Here is a 19,799-nt window from a genome sequence, read left to right on the forward strand (position 1 = left end):
AATAGAAGGATAACTGATTCTTGCTGAAAGTATTATTTTATAAATTGCTCTGAATTACATTTTAAACAAATGCTAGTATAAATTTGATAGTGGTAAATATCAGACAAGTAAGGGATGAGGGTAAAATGCATGTGGAAGGAACTACGTTATTTGTGGTAAACATCAGACAAGCAAGGGATGAGGGTAAAACTTATGTTGTTTAAAGCTTATTAGAACAGAAAGTCGGTTGGGATTATTTTAAGATAATGTGTAAAAAGAATGCTGAATGATTTATGTTGCTTAAACCTTGTTAGAAGGGACTATTTTAAAATAGAAGGTTAACTGACTTTTGCTGAAAGTATTATTCGAATATGTGGAATGACCCATGCTATTTAACTTTTACTTGAAGGGAAAAATATCAGACAAGTAAGGGAAAAGGGTAAAATGCATGTGGAATGAATTACGTTATTTAAATCCTATTTGAAGAGGAAGTTGGTTGGAATTATCTTAAGATAGAAATTGATTTCTGTGTAAAGTAATAGTTGATTTACGCTGCTTTAAAGAAAGATGATTCATGCTGTGTAAATTTTACTAGAAGGGAAAGTTTGATTACTTGTCTGTAAAGTTATATTTGAATATATGGTATGAACCACGCTGCTTAAATTTTATCGGAAGGGATCATGAGGTTAAGGAAAAGGAACGGGAGAACCTACAGAAGGTTGGGGTAAATAGCAAAGAAGTAAGAGACGAGAATAAAATATAGATAGAAGGATTTATACTATTTAAACATAGATAAAGATGGGGGGCTGAGATCAACACAAAGAGTGGTTTCCCTTTTTTTTTTTTTCCTTTTCTTTTTTCTCTGTTTTTTTTTCTTTTGATATATTACTTTTACTTTTTAATCCATATGTACACAAGATATTTTAGATAGAAGGTAGCGCCAGGTGTGGGCCCTGGGAAGTCGGGAGGATTAGGGATGGGGATTTGTGGGGGGTGGGGTGGGGGGGTGTTAACATAGCCTTAAAAAGAACAAGAATGTATTTATATACGGTGGGTTTTTTTTTGTTTTTGTTTTTTTTGTTTTTTTTATTTCTTTTTTTTTCCTTGGTTCATCTTACCTTTATCAGATCCAACAACACTCGAATAAAGGCATACACCAAGGAGGGAGGTAGAGGGAAGGAAGAGGGAGGAGTAAGGAAGGAGTAGGGGGAATGTAAGGAGTAAGGGGAATGTAAGGAGGGTGTCTGGGGAGTAAGGGGAGAAGGAAGGTTTGAGGGGAAAGGGAAGTAGGAGGGGAGTGTTAGAGGGAGAAAGGAAAGTTGGAGGGGGTAGATGGGGAGTATGGAGGATGGAAGGGTTAGGTGGGGTTGTGAATGATGAGTTGTGTTTCCTTTTTCTGTTCGTTTTATTCCCTTTTTCTTTTTTTTTTCTCTTTTCTTATAGTGAATACCCTGTATATAAATGATTGCAAATGGAATGTGAAAATTGAATAAAATATATTTAAAAAAAAAAAAAAAAATTAATCCAGCTGCTGATACTTTGCTTGTCAGATGCCAGCTGGGAAGGTCACACTCGGTGATCACATGGCCCTGGGAGCAGGGGTGGGCGGTTATGGGTTCACCCAAGTTCGGGAGAACCCGTAGCTAAGGTTATGGCCAGTTCGGAGAACCTCCAAATCCCACTCCTAGCTGGCCCCTCCCAAGGTCCCTTCCATCCCTCTATTCTATTCTATTCTATTCTATTCTATTCTATTCTATTCTATTCTACTCTACGCTACGCTACGCTACGCTACGCTACGCTACGCTACGCTATTCTTCTTTCTCTGTTCTGTTCTATTCTATACTTCTTTATTCTATTCTATTCTATTCTATTCTATTCTATTCCAGTTCTGTTCCATTCCATTCCATGTCATTCTATTCTTTCCATATTCTATTCTATTCTATTCTATCCTATCCTATCCTATCCAATCCTCTATTCTATTCTATTCTATTCTATTCTATTCTATTCTATTCTATTCTATTCTATTCTATTCCATTCCATTCCATTCCATTCCATTCCATTCCATTCCATTCCATTCCATTCTTTCCATATTCTGTTCTATTCTGTTCTATTCCATTCCATATTCTCTTCTCTTCTATTCCATTCCATATTCTGTTCTGTTCTGTTCCATTCTATTCCATTCCTGTTCTGTTCTATTCCATTCCATGTCATTCTATTCTTTCCATATCCTGTCCTGTCCTGTCCTGTCCTATCCTATCCTATCCTACCCTACCCTACCCTACCCTACCCTACCCTACCCTACCCTACCCTACCCTACTCCCTCCACTCCACTCCATTCTATTCTTTCCATATTCTGTTCTGTTCTGTTCTGTTCTGTTCTATTCTATTCTATTCTGCTCCGCTCCGCTCCGTTCCACTCCACTCCATTCCATTCCATTCCATTCCATATTCTGTTCTATTCTATTCTATTCTATTCTATTCTATTCTATTCCACTCCACTCCACTCCACTCCATTCTATTCTTTCCATATTCTGTTCTGTTCTGTTCTATTCTATTCTTTCCATATTCTTTCCATATTCTTTCCATATTCTTTCCATATTTTGTTCCATATTCTATTCTATTCTATTCTGTTCTGTTCTGTTCCGTTCTTCCCATATTCTTTCCATATTCTCTATTTTGTTCTATTCCATTCCATATTCTCTTCTCTTCTCTTCTCTTCCTTTCCATATTCTATTCTGTTCTGTTCTCTTCTCTTCTATTATTCTATTCTTTCTACAGTATTTCTATTCCATTCTATTCTTTCCATATTCTTTCCATATTCTTTCCATATTCTTTCCATATTCTTTCCATATTCTTTCCATATTCTTTCCATATTCTGTTCTGTTCTGTTCTATTCTATTCTATTCTATTCTATTCTATTCTATTCTATTCTATTCTATTCCTATTCCTATTCCTATTCCATTCCCTTTGAGAGCCATTGACCCTTATCTAATTCTAAGCAGGTGCTAACAGTCCATTAGATTCCTCTCCATAAGCTTTTAACAATGAATCCGTTTAACTGAAGCTTTGTGGTTGGACCTGGTCTTGCATGCCTCACAATAGTCAAGGATTAGTTCTTACCATTGGTCAGATCCCTTTCTCTAAGCAGGTGTCCCCTTTTGGCTAAGACCAGGGCACGGAAGAATCTGGTTCCTGATGGAAACTCACGGTGGTTTTGTTCCTAGTGTGAAGAGATTTGATGACTTAATTGCTCCGTTCAGACTGAACGATGGCTTCAAAGATGAGGCGGTGGTAAACGAGATGCGTCACGGCTGCCCATGGAAAATTTCCGACGAAGAGGTTGCAAAGAACAAAGCTAAGGTTCGGATGACCTTCCCTGGGGTGGACATCAGGACAAGGAAAGGGGGCAAGTAGGGAGAGGGAGGCCATCATCTGTTTCTAACTCCAGGTGTTTGAATCGGACACCTTTGGTCAACCTAGCTGACCTGCCAGGGAAGTTTAGAATCCCCTTTACACTCTTTTGGAAGGGGAGTGGTGCGGTGGCCTAGAGGGGGAGCTCTCGCCTCACAATCAGGAGGCTGTGAGTTCAATCCTAAGTAGAGGCTGAGAATATACCTGCTGGACAAAACTCCGCATTGGTGACAGGAATGGCATCCAGCCAGTAAACACTCTGCTAGCTCCCTTCGATTGGCCAGACTCCACCCTGCAAAGGATTATGGGGTTGTTAAAAGAAGATGATGATTCTGTTGGAAGGTATTTTCAAGCCCACCTTCTTAGGGGAAGAATAAGAACGTTATTCCAGTGTTGATCTGGAAATTTAACAGCCATTGTACCCCAAACCTGAATTTAAGTTTATACTTGCCATTTTGCAAAAGAAGGCAGATAATCTGGTGAAATTCTTGTTAAGCAGGTGGTCAACAATAAAGAAATTAACTTGATCCATTGTCAGAGCTGTTCTGGTTGCTTACACTTAAAACTTTATATCTACTTTCTACCTTCTATTTCAGTCACTTCGACAAGTGAGAATGAATGAAATTTTGCTGGATTATTCGCGGGATGCTGCCCTTATTTTCATGTAAGTAAGAGAAGTCATAGATGAACGGAATGTAAAACCTTGCTTGTTAGGAGTTGCTAGGGGTGGAATCGGTGTAGGAAAAGCTGTTGGAGGAGTGTGTTGGCTTAGTTGAGTCATGGCAACTGGGCTTATTTGTTGTGAGTTTGAGATATTTCGCTGCCCATCGAAGCAGCTTAATTCCAGTCACCAATCCGTTAATTTCCAGACAATTCTACCTGCATGACTGAGAATTGTCATTGACATCTTGCTATGCATTTTGGAGAAGAAACCTTGAGACCAGGGGTAGGTTGCTGCCGGCGTTACTGCTGGTTCACTTCACGCATGCTTTGCCATGCGTTGCTTGCACATGCACCGTTGCCTGTAAATTATTTTGCGCATGTGCAGAACATTATAAAATGACAAATAAACATGACCACAACGGCATGATTGACCAGGGAACCAGTTCGGGGGCGTGGCCAGTATGCCGTCTCTACCAGTTCGGCGACCCAGTACCAATTGCCACTACTGATTCGTCCAAACCGGTGCAAACCGGTAGCAACCTACCTCTGCATGAGACTCTGGAAAGAATTCAGAGAAAAGCAACAAAGATGATTTGGCAGTTGGAGATTGAAACTTACGAAGAATGGTTACAGGAATTGGGTATGTCTAATCTAATGACAAGAAAGACTAAGGGAGACATGACAGCAGTCTTCCAATATTTGAGGGGCTTCTACAAAGACAAGGTGGTCAAGCTATTCTCCAAAGCACCAAAAGGCAAGAAGAGAAACAATGGATGGAAACTAATGAGAGAAGCAACCTAGAACTAAGGAGAAATTTCCTAACAGTGAGAGCAATCGACCAATCGAAGCTTCAGAAGTTGTTGGGTGCTCCATCACTGGAGGCTTTCAAAAAGAGATTGGACAATCATTTATGTGACATGGTAGAGGGCTTCCTTCCTTGAATTGGACGAGAAGACCTCCAAGGTCCTCTCCAACTCTATTATTATATGTTTATGGTGCAGGAATACCCCTAAGAATTTCAAGAGTTTGTCAATTCCGACAACTCTGCCTAAGTCCTCTAACCAGACTGATGAAGCTGCTTGGATGGGTAGCGAAATGTCTCAAACCGACAAAAAAAATTCCAGTTGCCATAATTCAACTTCCAGACAAGTAAACCTGGATGATAAGAGCCGAGGTGACGCAGTGGGTAGAGTGCAGTACTGCAGGCCACTTCAGCTGACTGCTAGATCAGCAGTTCAGCGGTTCAAATCTCACCGGCTCAGGGTTGACTCAGCCTTCCATCCTTCCGAGGTGGGTAAAATGAGGACCCGGATTGTTGTTGGGGGCAATATGCTGACTCTGTAAACCGCTTAGAGAGGGCTGAAAGCCCTATGAAGCGGTATATAAAAATCTGCTATTGCTATATTGCTATTGACTCAGAATCTTTTTCGACATGGGTTGGCTTATCTTTGCCTTCTTCAGTCTCTGGCCTTATGAGTCTGTCTCTCCCCCCCCCCCCCAATCCCACATGTCCCGTTTTTAAAATTTGGGTCACAACACTGCTCAGAATACTTGCCATATTATTTGAACTATAAGACGCACCAAGATATCGAAGAGGTAAGTAAGAAAAAAAAAACAGTTTTTGTCCTCCCTGGCCTCCAGGAGCATTCTGCAGGCTTCAGCAGGGCTGGGGGAAGGGGAAAATGCCCCCATTTTTGTGAAAAAGAGTGGGAAATGGGCCATTTTTCACAAAAACGGGGGCATTTCCCCTTCCCCCAGTCCTGCTGAAGCCTGCAGAGTGCTTCTGGGGTCTTGGGGAAGGGGAAAATGCCTACATTTTTGCAAAAAAGGCCTGTTTTTCACCCATTTTTTGCAAAAATGGGATGCGGGAGTGGGACTTTGGGAGCCCAAAAGTGGCTTTATTTGGTGTATAAGATGCGTCAACATTTCCACGCTTTTTGGGGGGGAGGGAAAGGTGCATTTTATACTCTGAGAAATACGGTAATTCCCTCCACCCCAAAATGGAATAAGCATTCCAAAGAATCGTAAGAGATTAGAGAAGTGGCCACAGAAAGCAAAGGCAATGACACTTAATGCCTACATATGCAAAATCCTTCATTGGGGAATTTTCTGTTGTCGAAGAAATCTACGCAATGTGGAGATCAGGTCCAAGAGTAATACAGGTAGTCCTCGACTTACTACAGTTCATTTAGTGACCGTTCAAAGTTGCGACATCACCGAAAAAATGGACCTATGACCGTTTTTCGCCCTTACGACCATCACAGCATCCCCGTGATCACAATTCGGCTGCTTGGCCACTGACTCATATTTATGACCATTGCAGAGTCCCAGCAAGGGGTGGTGTCACCTGATCCCCTTTTTGTGACCTTACTACAAGCCAAATCAATGGGCAAGGCAGATTCATTTAACAACAGTGTTACTAACTTAAGAAACTGCAGTGATTCCTTTCACAGCTATGGCACGAAAAGTTGTACCGGGGGCGGGGGGGGGGAATGCACTTTGCAAAGGTTTCACTTAGCATTTTGGGCTCAATTGTGGTCGTAAGTCGAGGACTACCTGTACCTGTGAGCAGCATCTGAGAATTGTAGTTAATGATGAGCTGAAGATGACTGGTTAGAGAAAGAGATGGCTGCTAAAATACCAAGAGAAGACTGCATCAATATAGCAATAGCACTTATATACCACTTCATAGTGCTTACAGCCCTCTAAGCGGTTTACAGAGTCAGCCTCTTGCTTGCAACAATCTGGGTCCTCCACCTCGGAAGGACAGAAGACTGAGTCAACCTTGAGCCGGTCAGGATTGAACTGCTGGCTGTGGGCAGAGTTAGCCTGCAATGTTGCATTCTAACCACTGGGAAAGGAGGAAGGAAGGAAGGAAGGAAGGAAGGAAGGAAGGAAGGAAGGAAGGAAAAATGGAAGGCTGAGTCAACCTTGAGCCTGGTGAGATCTGAACTGCCAAATTGCAGGCAGCCATCAGTCAGTAGAAGTAGTTTACATTACTGAAATCTGACCACTGCGCCACCGTGGCTCATATAGTTTCCAAATGATACCAAATTCACCTTTATTCATCAATGACACGATCCCACCACCTCATCCTCTGACGTCCTTTTCTCCTTCCACCTTTCCCAACAACACCTACAACATCTGTCCTTCCCAAGAACAGCCAGGGTTGATTTCTTTTGGGTTCATGATAGACAAACACAAACTTAGAATAGAATATACCAGCAGAGTTGGAAGGGACCTTTGAGATCTTCTAGTCCAACCTCTGTCTAGGCAGGAAACTTTACACCACTTCAGACAAAAGGTTATCCAACATCTTCTTTAAAACTTCAAGTGTTGGAGCATTCACAACTTCTGGAGGCAAGTTGTTCCACTGGTTAATTGTTCTAACTGCCAGGAAATTTCTCCTTAGTTCCAAGTTGCTTCTCTCCTTGATTAGTTTCCACCCATTGCTTCTTATTCTATCCTCAGGTGCTTTGGAGAATAGTTTGATTCCCTCTTCTTTGTGGCAGCCCCTGAGATATTGGAAGACTGCTATCCTGTCTCCCCTGGTCCTTCTTTTCATTTAACTAGACATACCCAGTTCCTGCCACCGTTCTTCATGTGTTTTAGCCTCCAGTCCCCTAATGATCTTTCTTGCTCTTCTCTGCACTCTTTCTAGAGTCTCCACATCTTTTTTACATCTTGGTGACCAAAACTGAATGCAGGATTCCAAGTGTGGCCTTACCAAGGCCTTATAAGGTGGTATTAAGACTTCATATGAAAGAAAACTTCTTTTCTTTCTCCTGTTCCTTGTCACTTTTTTCCAGAACCATGCCAGTTGGCCGAAAGGGATGTCCCAGTAGCCTCTACATGGCTTGGCTGGAGACCCTCTCGCAAGATCTGAGGTCTCCCGTCATCCTGATCAGAGGCAACCAGGAAAACGTCTTGACTTTTTACTGTCAGTAGGACCTTCTTGGGCCAGGGAGCACTGCAGCATGGAGGAGAACATTCCAGCCGGATCCTGCTTTGATGATGAGCTATCAAGAGGCTCCATTGCAGGGATGAAGGCCAAGAATAAAAGACCGATGTTGGAAAACCAAATTTTGTTGGGTTGTAAGAATCCTCTTCTTCAGAACGGCAATTTGTGGCGATATGGGCTGGGTTTGTTCCTTGTGCTGAATCACAGCTTGTTTAATCATGGTTGGAAAAAGAAGCCACAATTGGCGGGGTTCACACAATGTGCCACATCATTAACGCTGAAAAGTAGATTTGCTGGTGACCCAAGTAAACCGAGGACAATGAATACATTTGAGTGAATTTCATTACCACTGACATTTAATTAAAATTGTATATACAGTAGCTGAAAACCAAATACATTAGTGAATAATTTCACTAATAATACATTGGCACCTGTTCACAAATATTGCATATGCATCTTGAATACTGAATTAGCCCATTTCCTGGATTCTTGTATTACGTCGAATCATAAAACAATGGAATGAGCTGGACTCACCCACCTGGTATAAGCCGCCCAAGAAATAATCAAGATTAAAATTAATCCAAGTTAGCCTATTGTACGCATACATGAGTTAGTTCTTGATCTGACTTGTTTAGCTTATGGGGCTTAAAGATGATACCCTTATACCAATTTTTAAAAACCAGAGAGGTCAGATCTAGGCCTTTTGATCTAGTTCTATGGTGGCAAACCTATGGCGCAGGTGCCAGAGGTGCCATGCAGAGCCCTCTCTGCTGGCACATGCGCCGTCACCCCAGCTCGGGTCTCCATGGCATTTATTTCATGAGCTTCTGTTTCCCTGCAAATGACGAAATAGAAATTCACGATAGAAAAAGACTTTACCTCTTGCCCTTCTACCCATGTTGGGATGCCCCGCCTCCCACCGGCCAGCTGGTCCTTGCTGCCTATGCACACATGTGCACGTTTGTGCATGTCTGTTCATGCATGCATGTGTATTTTGCGTGTTTGCGTGCACTCCTTTCCGTTTGGGCATTTGTGCACAAGAGTTTGGGCACTCGGTGCCTAAAAGGTTGGCCGTCACGGTTCTGGTTGTATTTCTTTGCGTTACACCACAAGATTTCTAGTGCAGAATGGGACACACCACGCATGACATCACAGTGGGCTGAGCTGTCAGCTCCAGCCAGCCCAGGGGCCTGGAGCTGCCATGTAGGGGAGAAAACCAGGCCAGCTGCCAAGACTCACGAGGTCTCCCTCAGTGGTGGGATTCAAATAATTTAACAACCGGGTCTCTGCCCTAATGACCAGCTGGGTAGGCGGGGCTCAGTGGTCATGTGACTGTGTGGGTGTGGCTAACTCAACATCACTCACATCAATGGGCGTTTCGCCTTAGTTGTTGCAATGTAATCAGGGTTAACCGAAGAGGCAGTTTCTGTAAGTGGGCAATAAAGATTAGGCTAAAAACAACACCAGAATGTTTCCTTCCTGCCTTCCTTACAGGATTAGCCCTGTAAAGGGAGAAAAAACAAAAGTGAGATTTCTTCCGACAATTGGTTCTCCCCACTGCTTAGAAAGCTAATAACCGGTTCTCCTGAATAGGTGCGAGCTGGCTGAATCCCACCACTTATCTCCCTCTTCCACAAGCAGCTGAGTACTCTACAAAGCTATTGATAACTGACTGAAAACAATCCATGATTAATTGCCGGTTGGTTTTCATTTTGGGTGACGAGGGGATGGGTGAGCAGGATTTGTGGTAGAATGGAGCTTTCTTTGGGATATGAGCCTGGGATTCCCTAAGCACTGCCTTCTCATCCAGAGTCCCAAACAATCTAAGTTTCCGTGATATTGCCCTATTTTTCCCATTGAGTTTGCAGTTCCTCTGTGAGCCAGCAGGTGGCAGCATGCCCTAGAAGTTCAATATATTTTGGGCAAAAATTCAGTAATTCAGGCTGTCCTTTCTCCATCATCAATCTCCAATGTTAGCAGATTGTGCCTTTCCAGCTTGGCTATATGAATATTACACACACATTTTATTTATCCACCAAGTGAGAATAAGAAGGGCATTGGCTTCCTTTTGCTGGAAAAAACCAACTTCTAGCAAATTATATATAAAAACGCTAGCGCAGTGATGGTGAATCTTTTCAACACTGCGTGCCCAAACTGGAATGCACATGCGCACCAGAGCCCCAGAAACCTGAAGATCAGCTGGCTGGTGCACATGCATGCAATGGCCACCTGGTCTTCTGGTTTCCAGCATGCGCATGCATGCCTGCCGGCTGGTCTTCGCATGCACCAGAGCCCCAGAAACCTGAAGACCAGGGGCTCTGGCACATGGTCTGACCAGCTGGGCAACACACATGTGTGCACTGGAAACCAGAAGAGCAGCTGGCAATGGCACACGTGCTCACAGAGAAGGCTCTATGTGCCACCCCTGGCACGCGTGCCATATGTTTGCCATCACAGTGCTAGTGTTTGCATAACACAACAGCAGGTTACATAAATAGCAAGTTAACGGAACCCCAACAGACCAGGTATAAATATCTTGGGGTGCAGTTCCAGGCTTCCTTATTCCTTATCTTGGAGGACACACTTCTCTTATTAGGCAAGTGTGCTTCTTGGGGCATTATGTGGAGACCTAGCAACTCTCTAGGAAAGGCTTTAATGCTGGGAAAGATGGAAGGAAAGAGGAAGAGGAGAAGAGGACACTCTGCAGCAAGGTGGTGGATTCAGCTATCATGGGGAATGGAACAGCTGAAGGACCAGTCTACGGATTGATCGTCATGGAGAAAACCTTTGAAGTTGCTAGGAGGCAACAGTGATTTGGTGGAATCCAATCAATCAATCAATCAATCAATCAATCAATCAGATATCTTAGTAGAGTGTGAAGTCCTCTCTTAAAGCTTCCCTTGCTGATGGAAGCTTTGCAGCTGGTTTGATACCAAAGCAATAGCACTTAGACTTCTATGCCACTTCACAGTGCTTTACAGCCCCCTCTAAGCAGTTTACAGAGTCAGCCTATTTGCCCCCAACAATCTGGGTCCTCATTTTGCGCACTACGGAAGGACGGGAGGCTGAGTCAACCATGAGCTGGTCAGGATTGAAGTGCTGGCTGTGGGCAGAGTTAGACTGAAATACTGCATTCTATCCACTGGGAAGGAAGGGTAATAGCAATAGACTTATATACTGCTTTACAGTACTTTCTAGCCCTCTCTAAGCGCTTTACAGAGTCAGCCTCTTGCCCCCAACAATTGAGGAGAAAAGAACGAGGAAAGGAGGAGGAGAAGGAGGAAGAGTCGGAGGAGTGATTTAAGAGGCATCTGAATCTCCGGGAAAAAAATGGGACAAAATCTCAAAAGAGAAACTGCCTAGTTTCTTGGATTGTAAACACGAGGGGGGAAGAGATGCATTTTCCGACTTGCGAGATTAGCCAGACAAGAAGCACAATCAGGAATCCTGGCTGTATCTTTATTGTAAGATAACCTTAATAGAATCTTGTAAAGAGCCAAGGTGGCGCAGTGGTTAAATGCAGCACTGCAGGCTACTGCTAGATCAGCAGGTCAGCGGTTCAAATCTCACCGGCTCAGGGTTGACTCAGCCTTCCATCCTTCCGAGGTGGGTAAAATGAGGACCCAGATTGTTGGGGGCAATATGCTGACTCTCTGTAAACCGCTTAGAGAGGCCTGAAAGGCCTATGAAGCGGTATATAAGTCTACTGCTACTGCTATTGTAAGCTGGCCTGTGCGAATTAGCCTGCTGCTGGTGACAAGGCAAACATCTCAGAGGAGACTTTCCCTAGTTTCAATCAATCTGAATACAGCTGGAAGGGACCTTGGAGGTCTTCTAGTCCAACCCCCTGCTCAAGCAGGAGACCCTATACCATTTCAGAGAAGTGACTATCCACCTCCAGTGATGAAGCAACCACACTTTCTGATGGCCAGCTGTTCCACTGCTGCAAAACAGGAGATCAAAGTAAGATTTAGGGAAACAAACTTTCAGCATGTTAGCTAGATATTAAAGGATTCTGCTCTGTAGAGATGCATGCTTGATTCGAAGGAATCCTGATAGTTAATGGAATTGGGCAGCTCTCGAGAGGATCAGTAGCTTTTTGAGATGAAATCAATCCTATGTCTGACCTTCGTGGGCTTTGAAAGAAATTTGATACTTTGGAGAACATAAGTAGAGAAGTAAAGAAATGTGTTTCAGTAATCAAAAGACGGTAGTGATGTACCTGCCACTCTTGATTATTTGAAGTGAAGATATTGGAGCTTTTAAAAAAAACCTCTGTTGAATTTTCTCCCTATTCTTTCTTTCTTTCTTTCTTTCTTTCTTTCTTTCTTTCTTTCTTTCTTTCTTTCTTTCTTTATTTCTTTATTTATTTATTTATTTATTTATTTATTTATTTATTTATTTATTTAGTCAAGCATGTATAAGATAATGGATATAAGTATAAACATGATTATGAATACAACAAATGGATATGAATAAGGGACAGTAGGACAGGGACGGTAGGCACATAGGTGCACTTATGCATGCCCCCTTACAGACCTCTTAGGAATGGGGTGAGGTCAACAGTAGATAGTTTGAGGTTAAAGTTTGGGGAGTTTGGGGATGAAACCACAGAGTCAGGTAGAGCATTCCAGGTGTTGACCACTCTGTTGCTGAAGCCCCCTCTTTCAATGGGCTTTCATCCATCTACATCTGTATCACAATTTTATATTTCATTTCCACTAGTTAGCTTATTCTTAATTAAAATGCTTTCTTACTGAGCTTAGCTAAATGGCAATTTCATAACATTGTGTGCTGTTTTTTAGCTGTGCTTCTATAGCTTTTAAGCTCTGCTAAGGTTTCAATATTTTTCTAGGGCTTATGAAAGAACAATTTGATCTTGATTCAGAAACAAGGTCAAATTAATAAAGTAAATTGGGTTGTGGGAATGGAGGGAAGTGAGGCTGCTTGATAACTGTGATCATACTGTGCCTATGGAGATTCTCAATCATCCAAGTCATAATTATCCCAAAGGTGTTTTATAAAAATGGACAGGATTTCCTTAGTTTTTGCTTTGCAAATATTTTGCTTGTCATCCAAGAAATGTCTTCAGTCCTAACTGACTTTAGAATCAGTTAGTCGATTCAGTGTTTTTTCTGGTGAGACCAGTCTATTAGGGCAACTTGGTCTACCCAATTATGGGATGGAGCATAGTGCTTCCAGTTTTGCCTTTCAGCCCCAATCTAGGAGCCTTTGCAGGCAGCTGCTTTCGTGATAGACTATTTTTGTGTTGAGTTTATATTTACTGACAAAGAAATGAAGGGAGATCTATTTCAAGCTATTTAGCTCTCATCAGCTAGCCATACTCCTTTTGGGATTCAAACCCAGGCAGTTACTGGCTTATTAGGTAGATGTTTTAACCTCTAAGCCACAGGCTCTCCTCGCTTTGGTTGACTATACCAGGGGAAAGATTAAGTGTTTTGTCCAGTGGGACCGGTCTATCAGGGCAACCTGGTCTACCCAAATATGGGATGGATGTACACTGCTTCCGCCTTCGCCTTTTAACCCCAATCTGCCTTCGGAGGCAGCCACTTTTGTGACAAACTTTTTCAGAGCTAAATAGCTTGAAATAGATCTATACTAGTCCCCCTTTATTTCTTCATTGGTAAAATATAAATTCTACACATTCAGGTCATAGTTATTCCCAAAGGTGCTTTTTCCAGAAGGTAAATGGAGATTGCATTGAAGATAATTTGGCGTGTCTGCAGATTTACCAGAATGAAATCCAGTTTTGGATGGGTCACAATTTACAATCAAACCCATTTCATTTAATGATATAATTCTACTCATCAGATCCCATCAGTCTTCTGCATATAAGAAGTTCCATCTATGCCCAAATAGAAGGGGAAAGGATAGGCTGAAGGTTTTGGAAGGAGATGGCCTGTGATGCAGGTTCGACAAATCTCGCATCTCAACCGTGCTGCATCCTTGCAAGTGATTGCTTCCAAGGGATCTCCTGATGTTTCTAGGTCAGGGGTCAGCAATCTGCAGCTCTGGAGCCGCATGTGGCTCTTTCATCCCTTTGCTGAGACCCCTGTTGCCAGTTGGCTCCACAATTGGTAGTGCTTTTGGTTAGGATAGGTAGAGGAAAAAGGATGCCATGCTAGGAGGAGACTCTATGGTTGGGGAACTGGACTTCCGGTAGGCTCCAGAATTGAACGGGGGGCTTCTGGTTAGGACCTTTGTGGCTCTTTGAGTGTTTAAGGTTGCCGACCCCAGTTGTAGGTTAATCCCGGTGATTTCGTTTCAGCTAGCCCAAAAATATGGTCCCATCTTCAGCCTCTACATCGGAGGAACGTTTGCGGTCTTCACTCATGGGTTTTCTTCAGCCAAAGAGATCCTGGTGACAAAGGGCATAGAATTTGCTGGGAGGGCAGATAATCCAATTGTAGACGATATGATTAAGAAAAAAGGTACCAATATATCATTTCTAACCACTGTTTTTCTCTCTACTTTTGTTGTTCGCTTATCTTGGCAATTAGGAGATGAGTGGCTATGCGAATCAGCCGATCAATTACTTAATTAATCAGCCGGTTATACCATTCAATCAACATAAGAAAAATACAGAAGAATCATTGTAGGCTGAATGCTTGAGCGGCATGGTGGCCTAGAGGTGGCGCTCTTGCCTCACAATCAGGAGGCTGTGAGTTCACGCCTATATTTCTCTCTCTCTTGTTCCTCTCGGAGTAGCTCACACGCCCATCCAAAATGCACAACTTTGGGGCTATCAAATTCCCAAGGTAAAATGGGAAACTTTCAAAAGTGGACCATGGGTCTGGAGGCTAAACTGCACAATTAAAAGGGAGCTTGGTATATTCAGCCAAACGAAGAGAAGAATGAGGGGAGACATGACATGATAGCAGTCTTCCAATATTTAATGGGCTGTCAGAAAAAAGAAGGGATCAATTCATTGTCCAAAACACCTGAAGGCAGGGCAAGAAGCAATGGATGGGAACTCATCATAGGGAGCTCCAAACTGGAAATAAGGGGGAATTTCCTGAAAGTGAGAATGGTTAATCAGTGGAAAAGTTAGCCTCTTCATCTCTGGAGGTTTTACAGAAGGCGTTGGGCAGCCATTTCTCTGGGATGCTATAAGGCAGTGTTTTTCAACCACTGTGCCGCGGCACACTAGTGTGCCGTGACATAGTGTAAGGTGTGCCGTGGTAAAATTACTTTATATATAGTCAATATAGGCACAGAGTTAAATTTTTTTAACATTTTCTAATGGTGGTGTGCCTCGTGATTTTTTTCATGAAAAAAGTGTGCCTTTGCACAAAAAAGGTTGAAAAACACTGCTATAAGGGCTCCTGCCTTGGGAAGAGGGTTGGACTAGAAGACCACCAAGTTCCCTTCCAGCCCTATGATTCTACGAATGATCCTTTTCACTATCATCAGCTCAATTTTGAACCAGATTGCAAAAGTTCGAATCTAAGCCAACTTAATTCAAGATCCCTTCATCACTGAGCCCTTTCTTCCATGTGATCTTGTTTTCCTGGCTTTTCCAGGGCACAGCCGTTTTCATCAACCTCCATTCTGTTCATCACAATGAATCTCAGTAGAAATTCCCACACGAGTTCAACCCTTCCAACTTCCTGAATACAAAGGGGGAGTTTGTGAAGCCGGAAGCCCCCCCCTCTCCCTTCCCTCCCGTCTCCCTCCCCCCTCTCTCTTTGAATGGCAAGGGCTGCCCATCACACAGAACCAGGAATTAGACAACCCTGTGGACTCAAGCCCTGTTTACTTAAACCTTCTGCTTCAGTGCCTCATTGGATGGAGAAAACTAGGATGCACACTAATATCATGTGAATGCGGCCAATGGGGAGCAGCTGAAAAGCGTATTCCCTTTGGGGATATCACCAACCATATTTATGAAAATACCTCCTCATTCTCTGCAGGAGTGCATCCTTCATCAGGCTAACCAGAAAAATATGCCAATTCACCAACCAGGAAATACATGTTTTACTTTGCTATTCTGTCCCTCTCCCTTCTCACTCCCCTCTCCTTCCCTCTCCCCATTCCTTCTCCCTTTCCCTCCCCTTCTCTCCCTCTCCCCTCCCTCTCCTCCTTCTGTTCCCCTTCCTTCTCTTTCTCCCTCTCCCCTCCCCACTCTTTCCCCCTCCACCTCCTGTTCCCTCCCCTTCTCCCTCTTCCCTCCCCTTTCCTTTTCTCACTCCCCCTCTGCATTCTGTTCCCTTTCCTTCTCCCTCTCCCCTTCCCTCTCCTCCTCCCCCTTTCCATTCCCTTTACTTCTCCCTCTCCCCTTCCCCCTCCCCTTCCTTCTCCCTCTCCCCATTCCTTCTCCCTTTCCCTCCCCTTCTCTCCCTCTCTCCTCCCCTCCCTCTCCTCCTTCCGTTCCCTTTCCTTCTCTTTCTCCCTCTCCGCTCCCAACTCTTTCTCCCCACTCTTCCCCTCTCCTGTTCCATCTCCTTCTCTCCTCTCCCCTCCCTCTCCTCCTTCTGTTCCCCTTCCTTCTCTTTCTCCCTCTCCCCTCCCCACACTTTCCCCCCTCCCCCTCCTGTTCCCTCCCCTTCTCCCTCTTCCCTCCCCTCTCCTTTTCTCACTCCCCCTCTGCATTCTGTTCCCTTTCCTTCTCCCTCTCCCCTTCCATCTCCCCTCCCCCTTTCCATTCCCTTTCCTTCTCCCTCTCCCCTTCCCCCTCCCCTTCCTTCTCCCTCTCCCCATTCCTGCTCCCTTTCCCTCCCATTCTCTCCCTCTCCCCTCCCTCTCCTCCTTCCATTCCCTCCCCTTCTCTCCCTCTCCCCTCCCTCTCCTCCTTCTGTTCCCCTTCCTTCTCTTTCTCCCTCTCCCCTCCCCACTCTTTCCCCCTCCACCTCCTGTTCCCTCCCCTTCTCCCTCTTCCCTCCCCTCTCCTTTTCTCACTCCCCCTCTGCATTCTGTTCCTTTTCCTTCTCCCTCTCCCCTTCCCTCTCCCCCTTGCCCCTTCTATCTCGTTCCCTTTCCTTCTCCCTCTCCCCTCCTTCCCCCTCTCTCTCCCTCTCCCCTTCCTTCTCCTTCTCCCTCTCCCTTCCCTCTCCCCCTTTCCATTCCCTTTACTTCTCCCTCTCCCCATCCATCTCCTCTTCCACCCTCTCCCCTTTACACGAACAAACTATTTATATTAGATGATCTGAAAAAGTTATCTTCAATATTATATACTTGATTTAGAAAAATAATGCTGTTCTTTGGATATAATGGTATGTGGACCTGACCTTGGGAGACAGGAGGAAGAGCTGTGGACTAGGCAACAGTGAGTTAAGGAGCAGCTCAGCCTGTGGAAAGAAACGAGAAAAGGCAAAGTTCTTAGAAGGGACCCTCCCTAGTTTCTTGGATTATAAATGTGAGGGGAGGAGAAAGTACTTTCAGACTCACAAGATTACTGCCAGCCTTGTGAGGTCCTGCAGACAAATAGCACACCGGGGACTTCTACCTGTATAGGTAGTCCTTGACTTACAACCACAATGGAGCCCAAAATGTCTGTTGCTAAACGGGGAAGTGATCACGTTGTTTGTACCTTATGCTTAATGATTGTAACTATGATTTATGATCTATGACCTGTCACATTGCTGTTGTATATACACCGACAGCTTCTACACCGGAGACAAATTCCAGATTAACCTCAGTCTCCAGCCCAGAAGGAGTGTTTTATCTGACTCTCCCTCACCTACGAAGATTAAGGGTTTTTTTTTGTGTAGATTTTTTCCTTCTAGCATTTTTACTTTCAAGAAGTTCATCGGATTGCTGCATCCCTCCTCGATCGTGCTTAGCACTGCTAGGCTAGCGAAAGCCTTGGTGCCTTGCTAGCATGCATGCATTCCCCAGGCGGCCGGACGGTCGCAAAGAAGGGGAAGGAGCCTCCGCACCAATCAGAGTGTGTGGAACGGCCTTTCGGCTTCCAGCAGCCCGGCATAGGCTCCGGAGGACCGGGGATCCAGCAGAGATCGCCCCAATGCTCCCCAGCTCCAGGAGAAGCTCGGGCCGCAAGTCGACGGTCGCCATCTTGACCCTGCCATCTTGAGTATGTGGGTGAGCGCGTGACTGGCATTCCTACTACGGATGCCGAGAGCGCTCAAGAGGCACCAGCGAAGCCAGAAGAGGCTTCATAAGGCCCCATCTCTCCAATAGTAAGGCCCTCCGATTGGGGAACTGGGCAGAGAGGCATCTCCAGTCCATCAGAGCAGAACACATCTCTGGGACAGAGAACCAGCAAGTGGATTGGCTCAGCAGGGAGACGGTCAACAACGGAGAGTGGCAGCTTCATCCCAGTGTCTTCCTGCAGATCTGCAAGTGGTTCGGGCACCCGATGGTGGATCTCTTTGCAACCCCAGCGAATGCCCAGCTGCCGAGCTTTGTATCGAGGTTCCCATCCAGAGGAGCCATGGACACGGATGCCCTTCACTGCAGATGGCCTCCAGGTCTACTCTACGCCTTCCCCCCCTTCCCCTCATTTCCAGGGTTCTGAGGAGGTTGGTGTCAGAGGGAGCAGAGATGATCCTAGTGGCTCCCTTCTGGCCATGCCGCCCCTGGCTAGCAGACTTGGTGGAGCTATCCTCAGCTCCTCACCGGAGGATTCCCCTGGGGGTGGTGTCTCTTCACCAGGGTTCCCTGGGGCATCCGGATCAGGTGTGGCTCCATCTGACCTCCTGGCGATTGAGCGGGGACAGCTGAGAGGGGCACATTTTTCTGCGAAGGTCATTAAGACCTTTAAGGCATCCAGGAGGTAGTCCATCACTCGCATCTACAATGCCTCCTGGGTCACTTTCGCGGACTGGTGGCAAGCAAGGAACATTGTCCCAGCTTCGGCCTCTGTACCCCAGGTCCTGGACTTTCTGCAGGAAGGTCTGGAGAAAGGCCTAGCCCCCAGCACCCTTAGGAGACAAGTCTCTGCCCTCTCCACAGTCCAGGGGTGTGTGTGGATGCACCGCCTTTGTCTCAACATCTGGTCCTAAGGCGCTTCCTTAAGGGTGTGGCGAATCTGAAACCCCCAGTGATCCATCGATTCCCTACCTGGGACCTACCCATGGTCCTCCAGGCACTGATCCTTGAGGGAGGTTTCCCTACAATTTCTGACCCTTAAGGTTGTCTTCCTGGTTGCCATCACCTCAGCCAGGAGAGTGTCTGAGCTCAACGCTCTTTCCAGCAGAGCGGACCTCTGCACCTTCCTGGAGAACTGGGTCATCCTCAGACTGGACCCCGCGTTCATGCCCAAGGTGAATTCTTCCTTCCACAGGGCATTAGAGATAGTTCTGCCAGATTTCTGTCAGCAGCCCTCCAGGGATAGGGAAAGATCATGGCACAGGTTGGACATTAGAAGAGCCCTGCGCATCTATCTGAAGTGCACTGCGCCCTTTAGACGTTCAGAGGCCCTCTTCATGTCCTTTCAGCCGTCCACCCAGGGAGCCAAGGTTTCCCTGGCCACCATTAGCAGGTGGATCAGAGCGGCCATCTCACAGGCCTATGAGGCACGGAGACTTCAGGTCCCAGAGGGCATCACAGTGCACTCCACCAGAAGTGCAGCCACATCGGCGTCCTGGGCCCCCCAGGCTCCCATAGAAGAGATTTGCAGGACTGCAGCCTGGTCCTTTCCCTCGCCTTTCATCAGGCATTACCGGCTAGATGCTTATGCCTCCGCGGAAACGGCTCTTGGGAGGAGGGTTCTTCAGGGAGTCCTAGACTCTCGAGGGGCTCAGGCCCATTGATCCCTCCCAAGGACACCTAGTTTTGGTATGTCCCATATGTGACTCCTCCC

At 45.2% G+C, this 19,799-nt stretch overlaps 1 protein-coding gene across 1 annotated transcript in view; it reads left to right on the forward strand.

Moving 5' to 3' along the window:
• Positions 1–8,047, forward strand: part of SLC12A3 (solute carrier family 12 member 3) — a 42,203-nt gene extending 34,156 nt beyond the window's left edge. The window contains exons 24-26 of the mRNA XM_087729399.1: positions 3,204–3,339; positions 3,987–4,054; positions 7,863–8,047. Of these exons, the coding sequence (XP_087585525.1) occupies positions 3,204–3,339; positions 3,987–4,054; positions 7,863–8,001 (343 nt within the window). The 3' untranslated portion in view covers positions 8,002–8,047. The remainder of the gene's footprint in view (positions 1–3,203; positions 3,340–3,986; positions 4,055–7,862) is intronic.
• The last annotated feature ends 11,752 nt before the right edge of the window (positions 8,048–19,799 follow it).

This window comes from Thamnophis sirtalis, unplaced genomic scaffold (genome assembly GCF_051295495.1).
Source record: "Thamnophis sirtalis isolate CommonGarterSnake01/CBP01778 unplaced genomic scaffold, rThaSir2_p1.2 scaffold_14, whole genome shotgun sequence".
NCBI classification, from domain to species: domain Eukaryota; kingdom Metazoa; phylum Chordata; class Lepidosauria; order Squamata; family Natricidae; genus Thamnophis; species Thamnophis sirtalis.